The following is a 27,751-nucleotide window of genomic DNA, read 5'->3' on the forward strand; positions in this document are numbered from 1 at the left end:
TATTTGCCTTATTTGTAAAGTTAAAAAAATGAAATTCATAATTGCCAAAACCCTAAATTTAATTTACTATCCAATACAATTTTTTAAAAAATTATGAATAGTACTTATAATGGTTAGCTAGTTGTCTTTCATAGTAATGTTGACGCTTGTGCACAATGATGGTTAAAAACATATAAGCAATCAATTTAGCCATCAAACCATTTGTATCACCTAGAAGGCATCGATATTTTGCAACATTATGCTGCATTGTCTAAGTACTAATGGGAATTTTTTAACAAAATTTTCTTCATCAAAACACAAAAAAGACCTTGATGTCTAGACAAATAAGTTGGAACATCCTCACATCCTTTCATATTGAAAACCAAATCAATATAAAACAAGAACAATCTCACAAGTACACTACATGTAATGAAACTCGAGAAACTATTCGATAAAGAAAGTTTAGGTGTCAATGGGACAAAATCTTCTTTTTCTGATTTGCTAATTCTATTTATAAATAATGTAGGAGTTGTGGATGGGAGAAAACAAATTAATAACTGTGTTGGAGGTTTTCAATTTCTTCAACAGAAATTCTAGTGAGGTAATTTCGTTTCTGTTTAAATTCGGTTTACATAGTACTTGTTTTACCACAACAAGGATGAAGGCCGATGATGCAGTGACGCGAACAAGTATGAGAGAGAGGAAAGGGAGGAAAATAAAAATTGGGGTTTTTCATTTTTATTTTTTCCATTTCATCTCTTTTTTAAAAGAATTATTTTATTGGTAAGTTTGTATTAATGTTTAGTTGACATCAACTTGTTTGCTTTTACATGTTAGGCCTTTAACATGTACATTTATGTTTTATATAGTATATTCTAAAGTATTTGATATAAATGAGAAACAACTTTTTAGTTTGTTTTTAAATGATTACATGTTACATGTCAAATATAAACTTCAAACATGACAATTATAAATTATCAAATGAACGTATATAGTAAATCCTTATCCAAATAATGGATAATTCTCCTATATGTAAATAAAAACCTAACTTCTAAACAATATATCCATATTCAAATAAAGAGACATTTCATACGATTATAAAAGTAGTTATAGATTCGCAACAAAATAAATAAATAACGAGTTGAGTCCAAAAGACCTGTGATTCAAATCTCCACTCTTAATTTATACTTTTTAAAAAAAAAAAAAAAAATTAATATTTCAAAATTTAAAACTTATTTAAATATCAAATTATATACACGATCTATCAATCATCCTAAAATACTAGTGCTTGATGATTTGAACTATGATTAGATTGTTGAAGTTTTTAATTTATATGTATGTTGATATTTTGAAATTAGAGTAATGGCAACGTTGGCGCCATACGTGGTATAAAACGCTAATGTGGATGTATATTTGGTTATGAAATTTGTACATATTTGTGAAAAATAATACAAATTATTTATGTATAAATAGTGTTTTTTTAAAGTAATTTATTTATAAACAGTTGAATAAGATTATATTCGATTAATCATCCCATTCGTACAGATAGACGTGTGTCATAAATAATTGAAAGTGAGGTGAGACAAGAGGCAAACCAGGCTAATAGGCATGACAACTAAGTCATGTATTATTTATTCTTCAAGAAATAAAAACTTTGGCTAGCTAAATTTTTTTTTTTTTGCCCAATCATTTTTTCCCAATGTCACCAACTTTGGCAGCACATTCATCACTTATATTACTATGTTAACACATAAAAAATGGTTGAAATGAAATATTTGTGGATAATAAAAAAAATTATAGTAAATATTAATTTGTACCTTTAGGTTTTTTTATTGTATCAATTAAAATAATAAACCAATAACCAAAATGAGTATACTCAGTTGACATTTGTAGTTTGTGGTTTGAATCCAACCCCCAATTGTACTAAAAAACAATCCATCATTTATGTATCAACCTAAATGTTGAATTTTTATGAGTGTATCAAATTATATCTTTTGTTGCGTTTTGTGTGGATATGTCGTATGAGACTTTTATTTTTATCAATTATAAACATTTAAACTTGTGAGCAAATCAATTTTCATTTTATTGGAATTTTATTTTCTGATTTGCTTCTTCTATTTATAAACAAAATTTTATTGGAATGGTTGCACTAACAATTTTCCAAAGTAATTTTACCAAAAAATCTAAGTTGATCATTTATGACAACTAAAGAGTATCACTAAAACAATTATAAGTCTTGCACAATATTTTTGAACGAAATTTGAAAAGGATTGTAACTATTTATTTTTTTCATGTTTATCAGAATATCGAAATCATTTATACGAAAATGGTCTATCAATTTCAATTACATAATTTGATATTATAAATTTAATTGTATGTTTTGAATTATAGTTCACTCATGAGTGATTAACGATGTCATGTTATAAAGAGAGAGAGGCTTAGGAATGATTTAGAATCATCATAAAGAAAGTTTTTGGTTTAATATGCGGTTTGAAGTTTTCTCTCCTTGCGATTTTGTTTCTAAACCTTGTTAGAATGATTTGAGTTTTTTCTTTGGAGGGTTTTCTATTTCTTTATTTTTATTTATTTCAATTCAATATCTTAGAAAAAAAGAAAATAACGCTAAGACACGGTAGTTAAAAATGGTTACAAAGTTATACAATGTAGAAGGCAAGAAAGGAGAAAATTATTCGGTTACTAAGAAGTTAATTAAATACAGGTGTCTTTGTGGACCGCTTACCATGTCAACGCAAGTAACGTGCTTAATCACGAATTAAAGAGTTAATAAGACCGCCAACTGCTCCCGTTATCTGTGTAATACAGAAACTTCTTCGCGAGGTTGAGCCTCACGCGCGCCGTCGCAAAGACTGTTGTTATTCGTAACCCTCTATCGTTCGTTTATAGAAAAACCGTTGAAAAGCCGCCAACTTCCGTATGCACCACCACGCGCTTTTCTGAGTTCGGTACCCTACACGACGGGTCGAAGGGCGTGACGTGGCGGGCGTGACTAGGCAAAGGGAAAGATGAAAACGCAGGGTCAAATATTGCAAAAATACGCATAAACCAGAGGCCCAAAGAAAGTTCCATTTTGAACGAAGGGCGCTGTTTCTCCGCGTTTCACCGTCGATTGAACCACCGGAGTTTGGATTACGCCGTCGCTGGACCTTCTTCTTGTTGTTCTAGAATTACCTTCCTATAAACCGACTCGGTGACGCCGGATCGGGGGACTTTGGTGCAATTGGAGCGAGGAAATGAGTGGATGGGATAGGGTTAGACCATCGGGTTCGAGATTTGGCCGTGGTAATTCTGCAATGCACGAGAGGACCACCTCTACTACAACGGTTCGACTCGGCCGAGTCCAGCCACAGGCCCCTGGTCATCGCACCATCTTCTGCAATGATCGCGACGCTAATCTTCTTGTCAAATTCAAGGTTTGATGATTTCTAAGTATTGCATTGATTTGTTTATTGGTGTTGTTTCGTGGTCATGATATAGATTTAATCCGGACTTTTTTTTTTTTCGTTTCGTTACAACTCCCTGAACTTGGCTTTGGTTCTCGAATGTTTTATTAGAAAGGAGTAACAAGGAGTTGTGAGCGAATATGTTATTGCTTGATTTGTCTTTGGCCATATACGCTCGTTGTCTTTGGCGTATCTTTAGCCAAAATTGTCTAGTTTTTATCTTCGTCCTATGAATTTGAATGGTTGTCAATTTGACGTTGTATGCAGGGGAATTCAGTTTCGACGACAAAGTACAACTTCTTCACTTTCTTTCCGAAAGGGCTGTTTGAACAGGTAACTAATTTTAAGCGTCCCAAGCCTATATACTGTTTCTTCATTTTGTTACTTCCATAGACCTTTTTCTTTTAATTGGGAGGATGCGAGTGATTGAACTTAGAAAAAGTTTACGCAAGAGTCATTATGGCTGTCTCGTAGATGATTTATAAAATGAACAACTGTTGAAAACTGGAGGGGTAGTTTCTATCATACTATTGGTCGAAGAACAAGGTAAATTGGAGACAACATGTTTATCATTTTGCTGTTATTAGGAACTCCAGTTTTTGAAGTGAATGGCTATGACATGCTCTTTACTTGATTTATCGTCTAATTATCTTTTGGAATTATTAGAGCATTTTTGGAATATGACGTTAGTTAATGGTATTTTTGTGTGATCAAATGATGTGGGTACTGTCCCAACTTCATTGTACTACTATCTCTTGCTCATTTTTATTGAGATCACACTATTACTGTTGAAATAAATGTAAATGTTGTATCTGCAGTTATTATAATTTTTATTTTTATTTTTTATGGAAAAAATTATTTGTTTAAAAATGGAAAAGTTGAATTGCAATACCCCAAAAGAAGAACACAGGAAAAGGGAAGATTAGTATACTCTAAATTAAGGCCGAAGGAATTTCCCTTACCCCCCCTCCAACAAAAAAAAAAAAAAAAAAAAAAAAAACTCTCCTATTGGCATTATAAAGAAATATTAAAGTTTTTTTTTTTTTGTTGTTATTGGTATTGTTTTTGCCAGTAATTTGACCCTGCTACCATCATAACTTTTTTGAAACATTACATCTCTGATTAGAGTTCTGTACTTTTTTTAACTGACAGTTCAGGCGTGTGGCCAACCTATACTTTCTTACCATCTCAATCTTATCGACAACACCCATCAGGTTAGTTAATAGATGGAAAGTGTAGTCACTTTGGGTAGCATTCCCCAGTTGCACTTCACATTGTTTCTTAATAATTGTTTGATATGTAGAAGATGTCACTTTGGGTTGGCTTATTCTTACTGTACTGTCCTTAATATCTTTCTGGAGTTGACATGAAATAAGTTCATTGTAGTTTAAAATTATAAATTGCTAAATGGTACACCATGGGAATTTATGAGATCCTGATCGGTCATGGGGATCCGTGAGATCCTGGTCAGGTGATTTACTATGTTAGAGAGCATGTGGTAAAATTCATTAGACAACCACGGATATTTCAAATGGAATTCAGATTTGTTGTTGTTCAATTTAACAAATTAGCTGATTGTCAATTTGGTTGAGAGGAAATAAGAGTCCTAGCTGAATGTTGAAAGGTAGGCAATGGTTTCTCCTTTGAACAATAAAGAACTTCTTGTACCTAATGTTTGCAGTCATTCTCTGAAGATGAAAGCAAGGATCTTGTAGCTAAACACCTATCGATCCATTTTATGGGAAATATGGCTTGCGAGTAACAAAAGAACTTTCTAATTGGTGGAAAGAAATTGTAACTTTCTTTGGGAGCTCACTGTTCTTGTTTCTTCCTGAAGATGTCTCTATGGTCCTTTTTTTTCAAAAAAAGAAAAGAAAAAAAGGAACTCTTTTTATAACTCGGTTTCTATGGGCTTCTAGCCTTGTTTGTTGTTTTTTTTTTCCGATGGAGTTTGTTACATGTACAAGCAAAACAAAGAAAAAAGAAGAAGAAATGAAATAGCCGATCTTGCCTCTATTGTGTGCTCTTCTCAAGCTTCTTTTCTTTTTTTTTTTTTCTTGGATTTTTTTAATTAAAAAATAGAGCTTGTTATAATCATGATTTTTTTTTTTGAATGTTGCTTATGTTGCTTTAAAATTCTATATTATATTCTCGCTTTTAATGTGTTGATTTATTTTGTTTGAGTTCTATGGTTTTAAATCGGGGTTCAGGCCATTGAATATTGTTTTAGTGATTACCTTTTTAATTATTATTCATTGTGCAGTCCTGTGCATCCAATTACAAATGTGGTCCCTTTAAGTCTGGTTCTACTCGTCTCTCTCATTAAAGAAGCATTTGAGGACTGGGTGAGTGCCCTAACTCTATGGTTGTCTTTCAATTATTTTGACTCTGACGTTGAAAATCCTTAATCAAACAATAATCCTAACTATAAGGTGCTTTGAATGCAAACTTCTTTGTTTACGTCTTGACATTTTAATCATGCCATGCAGAAACGATTCCAGAATGATATGGCAATTAATAATAATCCTGTAGATGTGCTGCAAGATCAGAAGTGGGAGAGTGTTCCTTGGAAAAGGTTGCAGGTTGGAGACGTTGTTAGGGTAAGTGCTGTTTTATTTTATGGCTAACATCAGTTTTCTATTGTTTTGTTCTCTATCTCGATTTTGAATATCTGAAAAAAAAAAAAAAAACTATTATTTGAAGAATAAGGTTGGCATCAGATAGGAGTTTGTTTCCCCTCCACTATGATTTGACAATGATACTTCAATTTATATTTATGTGCTTTGTTGTTTATAATCACTACTGAACCTAAAAGTTAAGTTGATGTGTTATGATACATTTAATATTATATCAATACGTTAACACTCCCTTTTATTTATGGGCTCGGAAATTTGCATAAGACTCAACAAGTGGTTAATTAGGAAGGTAATGGGCATTACAGGATTTAATCACAGGACCATCCTATGTTACATTACCAATAAACCAAATGTTTTTTTAGATAAGAAACAATTTTATTGATCGAATAGAATAATCCAAAGTGGTACAAAAGGGGTCGATCAATGGGATTACAAAAGTTGTCTCCAATTTGCAATAATGAAATTTAAACTAAAATTGTTAAAGAGATGTGTATTTTTACACCAAAAAATAGGATGGAAGATTGATAGATATAAGATTTCCTTGGAGGGTCTATCTTTGCCTTGGAAAAGCCGAGCATTTCTCTCACCCCATAATTTCCACAAAATGGGCACTAAACTCAAAATCGATGGGTTGCAATAAATTTAATCTTATATCAATACGTAAATAATATATCAGGACAAGGTTTTAAAACGCAGTGTTTCCTCAATTTAGAATGTTTCTATTGGTTTTTTTCTTTAACCTCTGATACCTTCCACGTTCACATGTCCCCCTCCATTTTACAGGATTGGAGGCCCTCTTTCTTTGGAGGAGCTTCTTTTTATGTCGTGGGCTGGTTTTTTTGGTGGCATGTGTATTATCTCACTTTATTCTCAATGAAAGATTGTTTCTTACCAAAAAAAAAAAATAAAAAATAAAAAAGTAATTAGAAAAAGAAGAACTTGCTCCCCTTCAAATGTCGTATTGCCCCTTAGGTTTGATGGGACGAGTAGGACTATGTAGAGCATCGGGTTGTCATTGAATGAAGCAGATATAAGGTTAAGGTGGATAGTGGGTATAGTCATAGTCATAGTCATGCTAGGTTGAGTGAATGTGGGGCAATTGCATTGCACTCTCTACAGATTTTGATGAAAAGGTATTAAAAAAAATACTTCGGTGAAAGCTTGAATAGAAAGATCACTACAAAAGGATTTCTCATAACTATTCGTTAGGTTTTATTCTATTGGATTGAAGTCCCACTTTTGAATGGTTAGTTTAGGTCTATTTGGCTCTTTTTATTGGGCTGTCAATTTGTATGTCCTTTTGCATTCCTCTATTTATTTATTTTTCAATCTCAATACAACTTGATTGTCATCCTTAAGAGAAAAAATGATTGAAACCCACATATTATTGAAGTCCACTACCAAAGGAGGTTCTACGTAGGAAATAACCTAGAGGCCAGTGGTTGAGAAAGGGGGATAATGTATTTGGGTTCTCTATAGATTGGGTCTTCCCATAGTGTGTGACCTTTAACTTACTTCCATTGAGACAATATCATGGATGCAGGTTCGGCAAGATGGATATTTTCCTGCGGATCTTCTTTTCCTTGCTAGTACAAATCCAGATGGCGTCTGCTACATTGAGGTTCTTTTTTCCATCTCAAGTGCAATTTAAGTCCTTTTAGTTTTGATTACATTAGGTTTTCTCCCTTTTGTTCATTTTAAATAAGCGCTGGTTTTAGAATGGTGATGAGAATTCAGCCCTCCAGAAAGTTCAAATGTTTGAATATTTTTATTTTTGGCTCATAGACTGCTAACTTGGACGGGGAGACAAATTTGAAGATTAGGAAGGCCCTGGAAAAGACCTGGGATTACCTGACTCCAGAGAAGGCATCTGAATTTAAAGGTTCACATTCTATATTTATTTTTTTATCATCTTGTGGGTTTTGCCGCAACTTATGTCATGAAATAGTTATGCATTTCTTGATTACTTTATGACTCAGAAGTTGAATAAATGTGAAATTATGACATAATAAATGTAATGCATGGCAACACCTGGTTATAGAAGTTGACATTGAGGATGAGGTAGCTGAATGCACATCTGTATTTTGTATTTAAAATAATAAATGTTTAATGATGTGAATAGCAATTCGTAAGATTTATGATGACAAATTATAGATCACTAAGAAAGTGAAAAAAATGTCCTTATATGTTCGGTGCTGTCTCAAGGTATGAATGGATCTCTTGAAAACATTCACTATTCAATCTTAGTTCAATTGTTTAGTTATTTTGAGTCTTTGCTTTCTTATACTCACTTAGAAAGAATGTCACTGATTTTTTGATTTTTTGGATAAAAAACATTTCATTAATGAATGAAATATCCAAAGAGTACAAAAGGGATAAACATCGAAAAATACAAATGAGGCCCGATCAATAGGGGAGGATAACAACAGAGAAAGAATGTCGTTGATAATGAATAATCTATGGTTCCATGCATGATTTCATTTCTTTAGTTTTCTGTGTGCTTTTTTGATATCATAAAAGATACTAGTTATTCTCTACCTCTCCAAAATGCAGGTGAAGTACAATGCGAGCAACCAAACAATTCACTCTACACTTTCACAGGCAATGTTATTATTCAGAAGCAAACATTACCTCTCAGCCCAAACCAACTTTTATTGCGAGTATGATTTTTTTCCCTTTCAATGTTGCAACTTGGTTTCTTGCTGTTTGTTGTGCTTGTATGGCCCTAAAAAAAGTTGGTTTTGGTCCAATCAAATAGGTTTTCTTTTCCCATAGAACCACTAACTTTTATGCTTTCTTATTATGATGGTTTACAGGGATGCAGTCTCAGGAATACTGAGTATATTGTTGGGGCGGTTATTTTTACTGGCCATGAAACAAAGGTCTGTTATCCTGCATCAATTAGTGGAAATACTGGATTTGCATAATAATATTATATTATGGTTTAGGTGCCAAAGGTTATTATATTGATTTCATGGTTTATTTTGTGAGTTTTAAAATTGAAGGATTCAGCAAAAATTATTGGAATCAATGATTTTTATCTCATGGGATGGCTAGAAGAAGGACGTAAACAATAGAGTTCTTAATGTAGCCTAAGAAAGGAGAGAAATCTCCAATAGTAATATCAAAGTTTTTATTACTATTGAAATAAAAAAGAACAACAACAGCGCAAGGTTTATGTGGAAAACTCTAAATCAAGAAGAAAAAACCAGTTCTTTTATTATTTTTCGCTAACTCATACGACACAGACCCAAGATAAAATAGACTATAGCAAACCCTAACACAAGAAAGGAAACGTAGAGCGATATGAAAAGACCAAAACGCCCTTAGGGCAAATATATAGCAGCCCCTTATTTTCAACAATTATGAATAAAAAATTATCAATACAAGAAGACAATCCCTATATTTATAGAGAATTGGAAAAGAAACTAATCCTAATCCTAATCCTAATAAACTAAGGAAATTAATCAGTATCCTAATTAATCGAGGAAACTAATCCTAATCCTAATCAATTAAGGATTTGACCAAGATATTCTAATCTAATCTTATCCTAGTATATTAGTTCTTGAGGAAACATGCGAGGATTTGGAATGTGTATGACAAAGAAAATAATGTTGTCAGCTCCTTATCACAGCGCTTTTGTAACTTCTCTATAATTTCATATTTGCACAGTGGTTTAATTTCATTTTCTTCTTCCGTAGTTTGTGACTGTACATTGATTCCCCTTGTCTTTGTAATTACTCTGACGGGATTTACTTTGAGATATTTATTATAGATCCTTATTGCTCCTAACGTTTAGGAGGAAGAGTACCAATTAATTGTGAAGTGAGGGGAGTACCATGTCTCAGCTTAGGAAGTAGGTAGTCAAAATAATTGTAGCGGAATCTGGTTATTCTTAACCTTACGTATTGTGTTGTATGACACAAACTGAATAAAGGAATGGTGAGTAGATGGTGGCTAGAGCCAATGTTCGAAATATCGAAGTCCCAATTTCGTGGAAATATCGATATCGATGGAAATTTCGGAAAACTTTATGAAAATTGATGAAAATTATTAATAATTAGTTAATGAAACTTTGATTGTGGCTGAATTAGACTATAATTGATTATTTTAATCTTCATTTCTATAAAATAGGACAACATTTAGATGTATATTGTAAAATATTTGTGTAAATATTAATGCGAAAGTAGAAATTAAAAAATAATAATAATAATTACAAAATAATATCAAATATTGGAAATTAATTACAAAATTAAAGGATGCTTATAAAATAATTGTAAATTGTTTATTATAAAATAAAGTGGATACAAAAATGAAAAATTATAGCATTAAACTAACATAATTCTCCCCCTACCAAAATTCCGAACCGATCAAAATCTGAAAATTTTGAGATGTTGACGGAAATTTTGAACTATGGCTAGAGCAGGAGAGCTTGGAATCGTCTTCTTACAGAAGCACAAAAAACAAGCTCAACAAAAAGGGGAACTCCCTCTACTTTGAAAGCAGTTGTTTCTATAAAAAATGATTAATCTCTCTCTCTCTCTTAAATGAAAGCAACCACTTTCATTGAGAAAAAAATGAAAGAATACACAGAAGCACAAAAAACAAGCTCAACAAAAAGGGGAACTCCCTCTACTTTAAAAGCAGTTGTTTCTATAAAAAATGATTCATCTCTCTCTCTCTCTTTTAAATGAAAGCAACCACTTTCATTGAGAAAAAAATGAAAGAATACACAGAAGCACAAAAAACAAGCTCAACCAAAAGGGGAACTCCCTCTACAAGAAGGGACTCCAACTAAGAGAAATAGTGCCTTTAGAATAATTACAAAAGATCTTCGAAATCGAAAGCCACAAGGAAACATGGAAGCAAACAAGGGACCAAATCTCCCTAGAGTCTCTATCCATGCCCCTAAACACCCTACTATTCTGCTAAAAAATGATTTATCTGGTTAGGAACCCATTAAGGTGGCTCTGGTGGTAAGAGCTTGGATCTCTTGGAGATATCCTCTTCTGTTCAGTGTTCCACCATTAGGTGGAATCCATAATAATTTGACACTTGATGTCTCTTGGAGTTGGTTTTGGGTTATGTGAAGCCTCCTTGAAGGTTAGTGTGGCGGGGTGGGCCATGAAAAAGTAGGGAAAAATACAATACTAATCAACCTGGGTTTTTACAAGGTTACCAGTTACCTTTCACCCTTTTTGTGGTGCACTTCCTCTTTAACACCGACTTCTTAACTTATTGGTTTTTGTCCTTCTTGGTCAAACTTTGATGATGTTTATTTTTGTGAACTCTGTTTGGAATGAATAAATATGCAGGTTATGATGAATGCTATGAATGTTCCATCCAAAAGAAGTACTCTGGAAAAGAAACTTGACAAACTTATACTTACACTGTTTGCTACTCTGTTTATGATGTGTTTGATTGGAGCCATTGGCAGGTACGATAAATTTGATTCATTTTATTGATAAGTTTTCTACTCATTCTTTTTCAGTTTTTGTCAATGATGGTTTATTCTATTTCTCTGGTGCTTTGAATTTGTAGTGGTGTGTTCGTAAACCAAAAATACTACTACTTAGCTCTTGATAAGGGAGGTGAAAACCAATTCAACCCTCGCAACCGATTCCTGGTAACTTCTTGTTATTGGTTAATCTTTGTCTCTCTTCTTTTTCTTCTTCTTTTCTTTTTTCTTTGGGTGCTGTTGATTTCGGAATAGTGACTTCCACAGGTTATCATTCTGACCATGTTTACCCTGATTACTCTATACTCGACAATCATTCCTATTTCTCTTTATGTTTCCATTGAGGTGGGTAATATGATCCATCATTGAATTGGTTCTGGATTCGTAATGCACACATTCATCGTCTGGGGGTTTATTTTTCCTCTTAACGCAATTTTCAGATGATCAAATTTATTCAATCGACACAATATATCAATAAGGATCTAAATATGTTTCATGCTGATAGCAATACCCCTGCATTGGCCAGAACTTCCAATCTGAACGAAGAACTTGGTCAGGTAAATATTTACTTGACAAAATATTTTTGAAGCAATATGGAGACTGTAACATTTTATCAAAGATGGTATTTCAGTCGTTTTAAATCGTGGCTTTTGATCAGGTAGAATACATCTTTTCAGATAAAACTGGTACTCTTACTAGGAATCTAATGGAGTTTTTTAAGTGTTCAATTGGTGGAGAGATTTATGGCACTGGTATCACTGAAATAGAGAGGGGAATTGCTGAGCAGAATGGCTTGAAAGTGGAGGAGGTTTGTGTTCTATAACATATGCAGTGATGAATGGATAGGACCAGTTCAACTTAGAGACTATTGTTTTGCAGCCACACAAATCAGCCAATGCTATTCAAGAAAAGGGATTTAACTTCGATGATGCGAGGCTTATGAGAGGAGCATGGAGAAATGAGCCCAACTCTGATCTTTGTAAGGTATGTTAACTATTTAAAATAATGTGCACGGTCAGTTAGGAGTGTGGACCAACCAACCACCACACTTTGTTTTTTTTATTCTAGACTTTGCACCTTCAATTTAACATTTGGGATGCCATCTAGTGTCTGAAGCTTTAATTATGTGTGAATTCTTGATTTTGTGGGTTTTTTTCATTTCTCCCTTTTCTTTTTTGGTGATTGGACTTAATAGTCTCTCATTCTCTCATATGTTGTATTTTTGTTCTTTGAATTATTATGCTTGCCATCCCTTTCAAGGACAAGAAGGGAATCTTTTGGAAGAATTTAGTTGTTTTTTTTTCCTCCTTTTTTATTTGGTGGTTTGGCTTGAAAGAAATCATCGGACCTTTGGTTCCAAGGAGAAAGTGTGCTTGGTTTACCCAGAAAAAAAAAGGAAGTCTTCTTGGTCTTTCTTGAAAATGTTCTTTACCTTGCTCGTTCATGATGTAAATTGAAATTTATTTTTCTTTCTTATAGTTTTGCTTCACTTTTGTCCAATTGGATGGAGAAGTTTATTGTAACTCTTTGGATTGGGGTCTTTCTTCCCCCTGTAAACTTGATATATCAACAAAATTATTTCTTATTTAAAAAAAAAAAAAAAAGAACTTCTATGTTTAACGTTGAACTTGTGATTGTTCATGACTCAGTTTAATGGCTGCCTCATGTAAATCTTGTTATTTTTTTACTGTTGCTGTGATCCTCAAGTTCCCCAAAGAATTTTGGTTTGACCATAATGATTAATATAACTAAACAAAGCGGGAAAGAATTTTTAGGATATACCTTTGACAAGGACTGTAGGAATTGATGCCATTATCTTTGTATTGATGGAGTGGGTTTGTATTTAAAGCATTAATACATGCAATAACTAAAAGTATGTTATGTTTCTTTATTAGGAATTTTTCAGATGCCTTGCTATTTGTCATACTGTACTCCCTGAGGGTGATGAATCCCCAGAAAAGATCACATATCAAGCAGCATCACCTGATGAGGCTGCCTTGGTAACTGCTGCTAAAAACTTTGGCTTCTTCTTTTACAGGTTTGCACATCCTATCTAAATATGTTCCATGAGTTCCAAGGTTTACACAACAGATTCCAAGTGAACTCTGTTTCCTCTTCACTTGGGCATTATGTTAGTCTTATAGTGTGGTGGACCTGGTGGTAGAAACTCATGCATTTGATACTTTTGTCTACTGCCAGTCCCATGTAGCTTTGGCACAGGGTTAAAGGATTTCCCTTTTATTTACACTCATTGGAATAGTATTTTGCTTGTAAAGTTTTTCCATGTCGATTGTGGCCATAAAAATGTACCCTTGGCATTTGGCATAGTATGACATGGTGAAATTATGGAATTTTTCCGATTGTATGTCTAGTAACATCAGGTGGTAATTTCTGTCCCACTTTCTATTATCCCAGGCGTACACCTACTACAATATATGTTCGCGAATCTCATGTTGAGAAGATGGGTAAAATCCAAGATGTTTCTTATGAAATTCTCAATGTACTTGAGTTCAATAGGTTGGTATAGTGTATTCCTTCAATATGCTTCAATTTGATACAATTTTACTTGTAACCCTATAAATTTGTCAATTGTATTTGCTATTGATAACAGTGTAAGGAAGCGTCAGTCCGTGGTGTGTCGTTATTCTGATGGCAGGCTTGTCCTGTACTGCAAGGTAATCTTTTAATATTTTGTGATTTAACTTTCTGTTTGTCGATTTTTTGATATGTGGTTATTTGCTCTGACCAGGGTGCTGATACGGTAGTATATGAGAGATTGGCTGGTGGAAATGATGATCTGAAGAATATAACAAGGGAACACTTGGAGAAGTTTGGATCTTCCGGTCTGAGAACCCTCTGCCTTGCTTACAGAGATTTGCATCCTGATGTGTATGAAAGCTGGAATGAAAAATTCATTCAAGCTAAGTCTTCATTAAGAGATCGTGAAAAGAAATTGGATGAGGTGGGTTAAGTAATTATGATGTTTTCTTTTCTTGTAGAAAAGTATACCTTTTTTCTCCCCTTTTTCTCCACCCCCGCCCTCCCGGTGAAGGCTGATTGCAACAATCTTCATTGAATGGGGCTATTCTTCATCTCAGGACATGTGGTCCAGTGTTTGTTCCTTGTGGGAAATTGTGTGTGTGTCATCTCTATTCTTTAGACGTATGCTCAAGAGAGGAAAGTAAAATGAACAACTTTAGTGTGGATAGGGAAACCCCGCTTAAAGAACTACAAAAAGATTAAGACAGAAAAAAGAGAATCCTTTCAATGGTTAATAATCATCAAATACCTATAATTACAAAAGAATATGTCGTTCTCCACCCTTTTGTAATTATAGCTTATTGACTTGACCCCCATGACAAATGGGAGGAGTTTCTTGCAATTATTCAGAAGTAGGGTTTCTGTTCCCTTTATATATAGAAGAAAAAAAAGGAAGAATATGTCATCTCTATTCTTGAATAGTTTATTGAGAAATGCGATTATTCTACTAATCAGAATCTTCTAATATTTTTGTCTCAGTCAATATGTGAGCATCACTCGTTTTATTTTATGGAATGAAAGTATATTTGCTCAAGTGTGTGATTTCTACCATCATGGTGGTTGACATCTCTTTATAATTTACTTGAATGGAATGAGAAAGAAAATCTTATTTCAAAGTGAACACTTACCACCATTGATTTAAAGAGTTGATGGAATTAATTTGGAATCTCATATCTTTAGACCATTGGATAATTTATTGATAAATTTCCTTTGAAGGAGAACTTCCGTCTTCATGGACTTGTGGGGCCAGATTTATGTCATGATGATATGGTGGTGTTCTCACGTAGAAATTATGAAAAAAATGCAGGTTGCAGAACTTATAGAGAAAGACCTTATTTTGATTGGTTGTACTGCGATAGAAGATAAGCTTCAAGAAGGAGTACCAAACTGTATACAGACACTTTCTAGAGCTGGTATCAAGATTTGGGTGCTAACAGGAGACAAGATGGAAACTGCTATTAATATAGCTTATGGTAGGTTGACATTTTGGCAGTAGCTACAACTAAAGTAAAACAATAGCCAAATTAAATAATTTGATGATTATATTATTTGTAACTATTTGATTCATATGTAGTTCCTATCTTTTTCAGCTTGCAATTTAATAAACAATGAAATGAAACAATTTATCATCAGTTCCGAAACGGATGCAATCAGAGAAGTTGAAAACAGGGTAAGCATCCAGCATTTTAGCTAGTGATGATATGACATGTTGGTCAATATTGTTTTCATCTGTGCTACTACTCTGCTAATACTTGCATTTTTATTAGGGTGACCAAGTAGAACTTGCACGTTTTATTAGAGAAGAAGTAAAAAGGGAACTGAAGAAATGTCTTGAGGAAGCACAGCAGTGTTTACATTCTGTCTCTCCACCAAAATTAGCACTCGTTATAGATGGAAAATGTTTGATGTATGCATTAGATCCAAGTCTACGAGTTACTTTGCTAAACTTGAGCTTGAATTGTACTTCAGTTGTTTGCTGCCGGGTTTCTCCTTTGCAGAAAGCACAGGTTAGACTCCCTTAGAAAGCAACTTGTTATCCACGGCATGCTTTATTGTTATTTTTTAAAAATATTATTATGCTACTTGCGTAGAGAAGTCTATTGCTTTTATTTAGAGTGACATTGTTTTTATTAAAATATATGCATGTATGTTTCAGAGAGTTACCTTCTGTTTGTCATACTGGCTGTAGTATTACTGATGTGGTCGATCTAATAAGTAATAATTGAAAACCTTGCTTTTATATTCAGTGATATGATAGCTTCTAAGTAACTTAAATCATTATGAGTTGGCTCAATGGTCAAAGTTCATACTCCTCCAACATGGTTGATATGAAAATATAGTGACTTGAAATTAGGAACCATTTGTATGTGAACTCCTAATTTATAAACACTAAAGCCCACAAATTGATTTGTTTCCTACTGGTGTAAAACCAAAGGATAGAAAAAACTCTCAAATGATTTTATTGTCTCCAAAATATTGACCAAACCTATTATTTACAGGCATGGGTTAACAACAAACTGTTTTACAAAGACTACCTGTATTAAAAGGTAGTTGGTTAAGGTCTATTAGTTACAACACCTAAAAATTAACTGACTAAAGAAAACTAATTAAACATTCTTATAACTGATACATCATATTCCACCCCCTTATAAAAAACTCGTCCTCGAGTTGTCTTGCCTAAACAAGAAGAATGTCTTGCCTAAACAAGAAGAATCTAAAAGAATTATTAAAGGATCAGTAAGTGCACCGGGACATCTCAACTAGGTTGACACCCCCTTAGCACTATCATCATATCCACTATCGTTTTAAGTTGCCAAGTGAAAGTCATCTGGGGCATGATAGGGATGCAAGTCTGCTACATTGAACACTGGATTGATGTGTAAATCTAAAGGCAATTTCAAATGATAGGCATTAGAACCATACGCTCGAAGGACTTTGAAAGGACTGAGCTTTCTATTTTTTAGGTTATTATAGGTGCCAACTGGGAATCTGTTTTTTCGAAGATGAACCATAACCAAATCCCCTATTTGAAATTGTTGGAGTCGTCGATGTGTGTCAGCTGCCTTTTTGTATGAAGTGTTTGCTTTCTTGATGTTTGCTTGTACTTCTTGATGGAGTTGGATAATCTTGTCAGCCATCTCTTCAACATTGCTGTTAAGACCAACAGAAGGAAGTTGAGCGAGATCAATAGTTAAAGAGGGAAGTTTAATATATACAATTTCAAATGGACACTTCCCTATAAATCTGTTCTTAGGAAAATTCAGCTTGTGCAAGCACTAAATCCCATTGTTTTGGATGTTCTCTACATAGGTAGCATATTAAATTGCCCAAAGTCCAATTAGTAACCTCTGTTTGACCGTCTGTTTGAGGGTGACTGGTAGTGTTGTATTTAAGGGAAGTATGGAACTTTCGCCGAAGTGTTTTCCAAAAATGACTAAGAATTTTTACATTCCTATCTGAAACGATAGTTTTTGGGATGCCATGAAGTCGAGCTATGTCCCAGAAAAATAAGTTAGCTATGTATACAACATCATGAGATTTTTTACACGGTATAAAGTGACTCATTTTACTGAAGCTATCTACATCTAACATTACCGAATCATGTCCCTTTTGAGTTTTTGGTAGTCCAAGGACAAAGTCCATAGACAAATCCTCCCATATAGAAGTTTGAGTGGGTAAAGGTGTGTAGAGACCGGCATTAGTAGATGTTCCTTTGGCAGTTTGGCAAATGAAACATCTTTTGACAAAGTTTTGTACATCATGTTTTAATTGGGGCCAAAAGAGCTGAGTTGAACGAAGGTCAATCGTTTTAGAAATACCAAAGTGACCAACTAGGCCTCCAGAATGGAGATCTTTTATTATAGATTCCCGAAGTGAAGTACTAGGGATACACAAGCCGTTTCTAACAGAAAATTATAAAAAATGTGGAAGCCACCGGAGTTAATATTATTAGAGTATTTGTACCAAATCTCTTGAAAGTCGGGGTCAATTGGATATAGATCAGGGATATGGTGAAAGGCAATAACCTCACCAGCTAGGATAGTTAATAGTTCTCCTTTCTACTTAATGCATCTGCTGCTTTGTTGTCTTTACTAGCTTGGTGGCGAATAACAAAGGCAAACCTTTGCAGAAACGAGAGCCATCTAGCATGCATCTGCTAATTTGTTTTTGAGATTTAAGATACTTCAAAGAAAAATGGTCAGTTAGTAAAATAAATTCCTTATCGAGTAAATAATGCTTTCATAGTTTAAGAGCTCTCACGAGAGCATATAATTCTGGTTTATATGTGCTCCAATTTTGTTCTGGAGGACTTAGTTTTTCACTAAAATATTCAATAGGGTGACCATTTTGGGATAAAGCTGCACTATTCCTATGCTACATACGTCGATTGCCACTTGAAAAGGTATGGTAAAGTCGGGGAGTTTGAGCACAAGACTATGGCTTAAGAGGTGTTTGATTTTCTTAAACTATATGCCTGTTCTGTGCCCCATTTGAAGTTATTTTTGCGTAAGCAATCTGTTAAGGGAGCTTTCACACTGCTAAAATTTTTAATGAATTTCCTATAGAAGGATGCTAGACCTAAGGAAGATTGGATTTTTTTAATTGTTGATGGTGTTGGCCAACTAGAAATGGCTTCTACCTTCTTTGGATCAACTTAGATTCCGTTCTTTCCTATTGTAAATCCTAGAAAATAAATTTTATGCACCAAAAAGACACATTTTTTTATGTTTAAGTAGAATTGATTTTTGGATAAAGTGGAAAAAACAGTGTGAATCATTCAAGTGCTCCTGAACAGTCTTACTAAAAACAAGTATGTCATCAAAATAAAGAACAAATTTATTGAGGAAAGGAAGAAAAACCTTGTTCTTTAGGTGCATGAATGTATTGGGAGCATTTGAGAGGCCAAATGGCATGACAAGCCATTCAAATAGACTTTCATTTGTTTTGAAGGCGGTTTTCCATTCATCGCTAGGTTTTATACGAATTTGATGATAACTACTATGGATATCCAATTTAGAAAAGATGTTAGCACCTCTGAGTTGATCAAGAAGGTCCCCAATCTGAAGAATTGGAAATCTGTATTTTATTGTGATTTTGTTGATCGCCCTGCTATCAACACACATCCACCAACTACCATCCTTCTTTAGTGTATAATGCTGGGACTGCGCAAGGGCTAATACTAGGTTGGATGAAGCCTTTGTGGAGTAAATCTTGAATATGATCATGCAAGATTTTATATTCTGTCGGGCTCATGGGCTCATCTTGTAATGGGTCAAGCGAGGTAAAGAGGCTCTTGGAATGAAATCTATTTGGTGTTGGATGTCCTGGATGGAGGGGGGTAATTGAGTTAGAGTGTTACTATATTTGGAAATTCCTCAAATAGTTGTTGTATTGTGGCAGGTAATGGTGTTGTAGAAATCATTTCTTCATGTCCTTTCACTACTAAACCCCAGACCATGTCTTCCTTTTGTCTGATAAATTGTTTGCCACTTAAGACACAAAATAGCTGACCTTTAGGCTCCTTTGTAGCATTTGTTGTGACTGGTTTATGAAGTGGAAGGAGAACTATTTTCAATTCATGTGTTGGCACGGTCCTTGTGGATTGCTTGCAAGTCATATTGCCAAGGCCGTCCGAGGAGGATGTGGCAGATGTCCATTTCCAAATCATCGTAGTCTATTTGATCTTTATAGTTGTTGCCAATAGATAATTGAATGGTGCAAGTGTGAGAAACCAGTGCTTCTCCCCCTTTCTTAATCCAACTCACTTTATATGGGCTCGGGTGTGGTTCTAATGGGAGATTGAGGGCTTGAACAAGTTTTTTAGAAACCACATTCTCGAAGCTACCACTGTCAATTATGACATTACAACCTTTCCTTTTACTGTGCATCTTGTTTTGAACAAGGAGTGTCGTTGAGAGTTTGGTTCACTCTTTGGTGTAAGCAAAATTCTTTGAATAATACAAGAAACACCGTCACCCTCATCTAGTTCCAAGAAATTTGTTTCCTCCACTTCTTCATCATCTAAGGCATAATCGGGTGCATCTTCTTCTCCCACCACTGCCATTGTTCGACGATCTGAGCAGTTATTGGACAAATGCTCTGTTTTTCCACATCTAAAGCACTTTCCAAAAGTTGGACGATCATAAGGATTAGTTTGCTTCTTTGTATTTTCACCTTGACTTTGATCTTTGTTGTTGGATGTCTCTGCCTGTTTCAATTTCGAAGTACTCCCCTGAGATTGGTTGGTTTGAGTCCTTATCATTGGAAAAGTGTTTTTCCTAACATTAGTTGTCGTAGAATCCCATTGATTTCTTCTATGAATTTTCTTATTTTGAGAATCATTCATTTCTTCCAGAGTCTCGGCTAAAGAAATGACAAAAAAGAAAGCTCAAAGATTGAATCTTGACCTTTTCTTTAATGTCTGCACGCAGCCCTTCAATGAATCTTGCAATGAGGTGTTGCTCATTTTCAAGTAGATTAGTTCATGCACCTAGCCGATGAAAATCTTCCATGTAGTCGGCTCAAATCTTGGTCCCTGACACAAGTTTTGATACTGATTATACAGAATCTGCTTATAATTGGTAGGCAAGAATCTGTCCTTCATTAGCCGTTTCAACCTCTCCCAACTTGTTATTGGATTGTTCCCGTTTCATTACCTATTTACTTCCAATTGTTCCCACCAAGCTGAAGCACCACCACAAAATTTCAAAGCCACCAGCTGAACTTTCTTATGTTTTGGAGTATTAGCATATTTGAAGAAGCTTTTGACATTCTTGATCCACTCCAAGAAGTCTTCTATGTCTCTTTTCCCATTAACGTGGAAATATCTAATTTTACTCTATATTCATTTTGTTCTTGATGTTGGTGTCCCCCAACCCTCCAACGCCATAGGTGTTCTTCATTTTCTCCTTCTTCTTCGGTTGAAGAGTCGTTGTACTGCTGTTTTCTTCTCTGGAAATTAAGCATTCTTGGTCGTTCTTGTTGTAATGCAGGCCAATCTTGAATGTTTCTTGGTTTATTTCCAAGTCGAACATTGGGGTTTTGCCTTTCTTGAGGGGGATTGTTGATTCTTGCATAGAATTTTCTTGGTTTTGTGGTTGTTGTCTAATCATTTGTAGCTCCCCTGCGATTTCATCAACTTTTGTCATCAGTCTTTCCATCATTCTTTGGGATTCTTCCATGGACTGCATGCGTCTCGTTAAAGTTCTTGGTGATTGGGCTGTGAACTCCCCGCTTCATTGTCTGTGGCTTTGGAATCATTGCCATTGGTAGGCTTATTCCCTGCCATCAGCTCCCAGAATTCTGCTCTGATATTAAATGATGTAAAACCAAATGATAGAAAAAACTCTCAAATGATTTTATTATCTCCAAAATACTGACCCAACCTATTATTTATAGGCATGGGTTAAAAATTAACTTTTTTACAAAGACTACCTGTAAATAAAAGGTAGTTGGTTAAGGTCTATTAGTTACAGCACCTAAAAATTAACTAACTAAACATAATTAAGTAAACATTCTTATAACTGATACATCACCTACCCTACTTATCAGGTAGGACATAGATCACCTTAAGATCAAGCTCTTGAGACATTTTTTCTTTCTTGGGCTGGTTTCTTTGGTTACTTTGGGCAAAGCCCCTCCAATTGATAAACTCTTAAGTCAAGCTCTTTGGAAGTATAAAAGTTCGAGGAGAATAAATATAGTCCTTTGGATAATGATTTTTGGAACTCTAAACTGTTCAAGTCTGCTGCAAAAGAAGCTTGCCTCCCATTACATTTCTCCCAATAGATGTGCTTTGTGTAAAAGAAATTGGGAGGTTCTCCAACACCTTCTTTTCGATTGCATTTATGCTCAAAACTGCTGGGTATCACTCTTCAAGATCTTTAATTTAAGTTGGGCTTTTGGGACAGCATTTAGAGATAATGTTCAGCAGCTGTTAATAGGTCCAAGCCTCAAGAAATCTCATCAAATTTTGTGGGTCAGTGCTGTAAAGGCAGTGTTATATGAGTTGTGGTTTGAACGGAACCAAAGAGTCCTCCAAGACAAGGAAACTCCATGGTTTACAAGGTTTGAAGCAGCCAAGCTTAAAGCCTCACTTTGGTGCTCTCTCACAAGCCCCTTCGCAGACTACTCTAGTCAGGAAATCAACTTGAATTGGCACGCCTTTCTTTCTCTGGCATTTTGAAGCCTCCCTTCCAAAGGACTTTTAGCTTCCATTGGTTTATTTTATTCTCAGATTGTCTAGCTCTTATTTTGTCCCCATTTGCAGTTTGTCTCTCAATGTAATGTTTTGAAACCATGTATTTTCATTTGCTACTAGTATTCGGAAGTGATGGGGTGCTAAGGGGGTGTCAACCTAGTTGAGATGTCCTGGTGCACCTGCCGATCCTTTTGGTATCCATGTATTTTGAGCATTAGTCTCATTTCATTTTCTTAATGAATAAAGAGACTAGTTTCCTTTTCAAAAAAAAAAAAAAATCTCATTGAAAGGTTGTTTCTTTAACCCAAAAAAAAAAAAACCCACAAGATAAGATGATTCCTACTTGAATGTTCTTGCCATGCAACTCAACTCATGAACTACATAATTCAAGATCTATTAGCTGAACTTCAAAGAACACAAAGACTGCAAGCTTGGAAGTGATTTTGAAATTGTTAAAATCACTTTTGACATGCTTAAAATTACTTCATAACATGTCGTTAATCATTCCAAATGAATTTAATATTTAATTTTACACTTTTAAATGCAATTTTCATATCATCAAAGTTGGTTTTGAATGATTAAAAATATGTTTTATATGTTTTATAATGATTTTGAAAATGACAAAAGTGATTTTGACTATTTTAGTTTCTCCACCATCTTTATTTTGAAAATTAAAAAGTACGGTACATTAAATATAACAAATCTAGAGGAAGTTGGAAATGAAAACCACCGTCTGTCTCTGTGTTTTATAACCAAGAAACGACATTGCTGAACAATCTGAACATTAGAAACAGCATAAAAATTGATGACTAACAACAATCTAACAAATCTAAAAGTCTCTAAGGTTACCTCAAGAGCTCAAGCTTGTTTGGTGTAGAAACGTATGGCGACAGCCAATGCCAAAATTGCAAGTGGCACGAGGAATTGAAGAAGCTTGATGATGAACTCGTATGTCTTGTCCTGATTGTAATGAGGCTGTTTTGGAGGTGTATATGCGACCTTCTTTGGAATTGTTGAAGCATCAATCTCCCCAACATAGTATTGATCCATCATTTCTCTTGCATTGTCACTGACATCTTCAAAGTCATCGATTGCGTCTTTTCCTGTAGCTGATAACATAACATCGTCACCACCAGGATGGTCTTCTAAGAACTTGGTCACATCATATACCTTGCCACTGATAATGAGCCAACAGTCCTTATGATTGTTGTGCTCAGCAACTTCCTTCAAACTGAAAACCTTTTCTCCGCTACCCATTTCGTGGAATTGGATTGGTGGGTCGGATTGGATCCGATAGAGAAGCAGAGGAAAGGGGAAAGTGGGCGATGAGCACGAAGATGAAAGAGTTGACCATTTTAGAATCACCCCCAAACATACTCTAAAATTCATTTATTGTAATCTATCCTGGAACAACCTAATGGTCAAAGCTTTAATAGCCTTCCAAAACTCTAAATGCATGCCACATCATTAATCAATGGGCATAATGACTAAGATACCCCTATTTATCATGTTCTGGAAAGGATGAAACTGAAAAGTGAAAACAATAAAATTACATCTAAATTGTTAATGTAAATAATAATTCCGAGTCTTTGGTAGTTCATATGATTAAATCATGGTTACCATCTATCTAAAATGTTAATTATAAGTATTCCATCTTTCTAGGTTTTTGGTGCTGGATTATGTCCAGACTCCAGTCACATAATTCTTCTGTAGAATTAGTGAAAGCATGAAATTATACCGTCATATTTAATTTTTTTTAAATAAGACACCCACAGTTATTGAAAGAAAATGAAAGAGAGAATGTGGATTTTTCATTCACAAAAGCATCAAAAGCTAGAGAAACCCAATCTCTCTGTTCTTTTCTAAGGGGAAGGAAACTCTCAGTCACTGTTTAATCATCTCTTGCAGGTGACAAGTCTGGTGAAGAAAGGTGCAAAGAAAATAACACTTAGTATTGGCGATGGCGCTAATGATGTTAGCATGATTCAAGCAGCTCATGTGGGCATTGGAATAAGTGGTCAGGAGGGAATGCAAGCAGTGATGGCTAGTGATTTTGCTATTGCCCAGTTTCGATTTCTCACAGATTTACTCCTTGTGCATGGGCGATGGTCATATCTTAGAATATGCAAGGTTCCCACTTATTTTTTTACATTTTATGATCTTTCTTTCTGAATGCTTGCACATTCTCTCGTTAATTAGCTGGTTATGACATTAAATGCATATTTGAGAATAAATTTGAAATGGTTAAAATTACTTTCATGTTTGAAGTCATTTTCAAATATGCCCTTATTTTATGAGACTTTTAATGAATGGACTTGTTCTCTGGCAGGTTGTCACATACTTCTTTTACAAGAATCTTACGTTCACTTTAACTCAGTTTTGGTTTACCTTCCAAACTGGATTTTCTGGTCAAAGATTCTACGATGATTGGTTTCAGTCATTGTATAATGTCATATTCACCGCCCTACCTGTAATAATTGTTGGACTGTTTGACAAGGTACTGCATTCTTTCTTACTACTTTGCTCATGGCGTGTAATGCTCTGCTATTGAAGAGATGACTATAGTTCGTGGAGATTTTCTTTTGTTTCGTTAAGATGAAATCTATCCTTGAACTCTCCCTACCAATTAATATCATATAATATATATATTTTGCCAGGATGTCAGTGCTGCCCTTTCCAAAAAGTACCCTGAGCTCTACAGAGAGGGAATAAGAAATGTGTTTTTCAAGTGGAGAGTTGTGACAACTTGGGCTTTCTTTTCCATCTACCAATCTTTAGTCTTTTATTATTTTATAACCGCTTCTAGTTCCAGCAGTCAATCGTCATCTGGCAAGGTGTTTGGTCTGTGGGATATCAGCACGATGACTTTCACATGCATTGTAGTGACTGTGAATCTGCGGCTGCTTATGATCTGTAATTCAATTACCCGGTGGCATTACATTACGGTTGGGGGAAGCATTTTAGCATGGTTCCTATTTATTTTCTTATATTCCGGTATTATGACACCACATGATAGGCAGGTTAGTTCTGTTCTTATATTCCTTAAAAAAATTAATTTTAATTTTTTTTTAATTTTAACTTTTTTGCTTTGAATACTCATTTTATTATTGCCTCTTTTTCTGCAGGAGAATGTATATTTCGTTATATATGTCTTAATGAGTACATTATACTTTTACGTAGCTGTTATTCTCGTCCCCGTTGTTGCACTTCTTTGTGATTTCGCTTACCAAGGGTATGCATTCTTTGAACTATTTTGCTACTTATCGGTAGGAAATACATCACATAGTTTCTTGTTTCTTAAGCTTTCTTTTATACGTTATCATTTAGTGCTGCAATCCGTGTAAATTTTTTGCAGAGAAGCCTAATTGGGTAATTGTTTTTAGACTTTTGATCTATGTTATCAAAAGGTCAAAAACTCCCTTGAAAGCGAATAAAATTTGATATCTCCACAATGAAGCAAGCTTCTGCTACAAAACAAACATTTTAAGAAATCCAAGGAATATGCATTTGCATATGTTCTTAGAAGGATATTGCCATCGGATTGCTAGATTAACGATTAAACTGGACAATTTGGCAACCTTGACCTGTTTTGTCTTGGATTGCTAGATTAACGACTAAACTGGACAGTTTGGCACAACCTGTCTGGCGAATTTCCTTTTCCAAAATGAACTGAATTCTTATTTACCATCGGATTTTAGATGGCTGATTGACCAACCTTGGCCTGTTTTTTCTTGGATTGCTAGATTAACAACCTAAACTGGACAATTTGGCATAACCTGTCCGGCGAATTTCTTTTTCCAAAATGGACTGTATTCTTATTCTGAAATTCCGTCTTGTTTAACAGAAACTTGAATATCAAAGTGGCTAGTGCGATGGAATTTTGTACCATTACAATTATTGTAATCTGTTAACCATTTCTTTTGTATTCAGATGATTAGATGAAATAAGATGAAGATAGTGAGTCAACTTATTATTACACCTTTTGTTTTATTGCTATTATATTTTTCACTGGGAAATTTTTTTATGTGTATACAGCCTTCAGAGATGGTTTTTCCCCTACGATTATCAGATAGTACAAGAAATACATAGACATGAACCTGAAGGTAGAGGTACGGCAGGATTGCTGGAGATTCAGAACCATCTTACACCAGAAGAGGCAAGAAGCTATGCCATGTCTCAACTCCCTCGAGAATTATCGAAGCACACTGGCTTTGCTTTCGACTCACCTGGCTACGAGTCATTTTTTGCTGCACAGCTTGGTATTTATGCCCCACAGAAGGCATGGGATGTTGCTAGGAGAGCCAGTGTTAAGTCGAGACCAAAGCTTAGGGAAAAGAAGTAAGGTAGATTTGATCATTATTGTACAAAATTCTTCATATCAAAGGTGAACCTCAGAAAAATCATTAGTATTAGCTTTGCTGTGCCATATTTTAGCATTTGATTTTGCAGCACACCATTTGGTTCCCTCTTTCTCCCATTAGTCATCTTTTTTTTCCTTCTGAGAGACTAGTGGTTATTAGAAATGTAATGGTATATATTGATATGTCGATGTAATTTTAATACCAAATGAAGTTGTAATTTTTGACTGGTCGGATTGTAGCTAAGCCCATAGGAACCTATCCGTTGACCATTAACCTATCTCATGTTCTAGTTAGTGCACATTATCATTCAGCGATAGCTGAATTTTCAAGTTTTTTACTTTTACTTCCTACATTGTCTTATTTAATTTTCAATTTCAATGAATTATATCCTCTTCTCCTTCATAAACATTATCTCCTTCATTAGTCTACCAAAAGTTCTAATCCCCAGGTTGGTTATAGTTGAAAAAATCATGGATTTTAAAGGTTATAATGATAAGATTTTTTTCAGCTGATTCAGGTATCTTCCCTACACCACATCCATCAAGAGAAAGCAAAACAGAAGTCAAGCCTCCTATGCGCTCTACTTAATGCAAGCTGTTTTAGATTCTCTTGGAGGCAAATTGATTCAGCAAGGTCATTTAAATTACAGAAATATATCATTTTATGGCTTCTTCGGATCTCAATTTGAAAATACACTGCTTAGATGGTTGCTTAAGCCATGTAGCCTCTGCAGGTGCAGACAACAGCACAGAAAATAGCATCTTTGATGTGATGGTCAGGTCTTTGCTGAGTCGAAAACTCTGACCAAATTCTGAAAAATCCAATTTGAAGAATTTGAAAGATTGCTTGGCCTAACTAGATTCAAATTCTCCAAAGATTTTGACTTCTCAAAATGGCCACAATAGTTGTAGATAAGGATTAAAATATCAATATTGATATTGATATTGATATTTCAATGTCGTGGATATATAAGATAATTTTGTAATTCAGAAAATTTAGAAAATTTGTTTAGATTAATAATTAAGTTGCTTTTATTTCCCAATTAAGTTATGAATATTGTTATTAATATTTCTATTCATATTGAATTAAATAGATGAGTTTGAGTATTTATAAAA

General features: G+C 34.6%; 1 protein-coding gene and 1 pseudogene across 8 annotated transcripts; one reads left to right on the top strand and one right to left on the bottom strand.

Annotated features, from left to right (window-relative positions):
* Window positions 1-2,999: 2,999 nt before the first annotated feature.
* On the top strand, window positions 3,000-27,751 carry ALA3 (aminophospholipid ATPase 3). 8 transcript variants are annotated; one of them, XR_005482745.2, is made up of 29 exons: window positions 3,013-3,410; window positions 3,708-3,773; window positions 4,593-4,654; window positions 5,704-5,785; window positions 5,930-6,040; window positions 7,620-7,697; window positions 7,862-7,958; window positions 8,630-8,736; window positions 8,893-8,958; window positions 11,392-11,513; window positions 11,618-11,702; window positions 11,802-11,879; window positions 11,975-12,091; window positions 12,193-12,342; window positions 12,414-12,518; window positions 13,430-13,572; window positions 13,950-14,051; window positions 14,146-14,209; window positions 14,284-14,496; window positions 15,382-15,547; window positions 15,665-15,744; window positions 15,842-16,081; window positions 24,184-24,405; window positions 24,605-24,772; window positions 24,933-25,295; window positions 25,401-25,507; window positions 26,311-26,618; window positions 27,145-27,269; window positions 27,370-27,751. XR_005482745.2 is itself a non-coding variant. In XM_090315467.1 (29 exons), exons 1-29 carry the CDS (start codon window positions 3,231-3,233, stop codon window positions 27,438-27,440), a joined length of 3,864 nt encoding a protein of 1,287 aa, XP_090171593.1. In that variant the 5' UTR covers window positions 3,013-3,230; the 3' UTR covers window positions 27,441-27,682. The 8 variants fall into 8 exon arrangements, 7 of the variants coding, with proteins under 7 accessions (XP_090171595.1, XP_090171593.1, XP_090171592.1 ...); XM_090315467.1 differs by having other exon boundaries at window positions 26,311-26,613; window positions 27,154-27,269; window positions 27,370-27,682; XM_090315466.1 differs by having other exon boundaries at window positions 26,311-26,613; window positions 27,154-27,592.
* LOC120081250 (cytochrome b5 pseudogene) lies at window positions 23,126-23,593 on the bottom strand (annotated as a pseudogene).

The sequence above is a fragment of the Benincasa hispida genome, chromosome 7 (genome assembly GCF_027475165.1).
Source record: "Benincasa hispida cultivar pf3 chromosome 7, pf3_genome.v1.1, whole genome shotgun sequence".
NCBI classification, from domain to species: domain Eukaryota; kingdom Viridiplantae; phylum Streptophyta; class Magnoliopsida; order Cucurbitales; family Cucurbitaceae; genus Benincasa; species Benincasa hispida.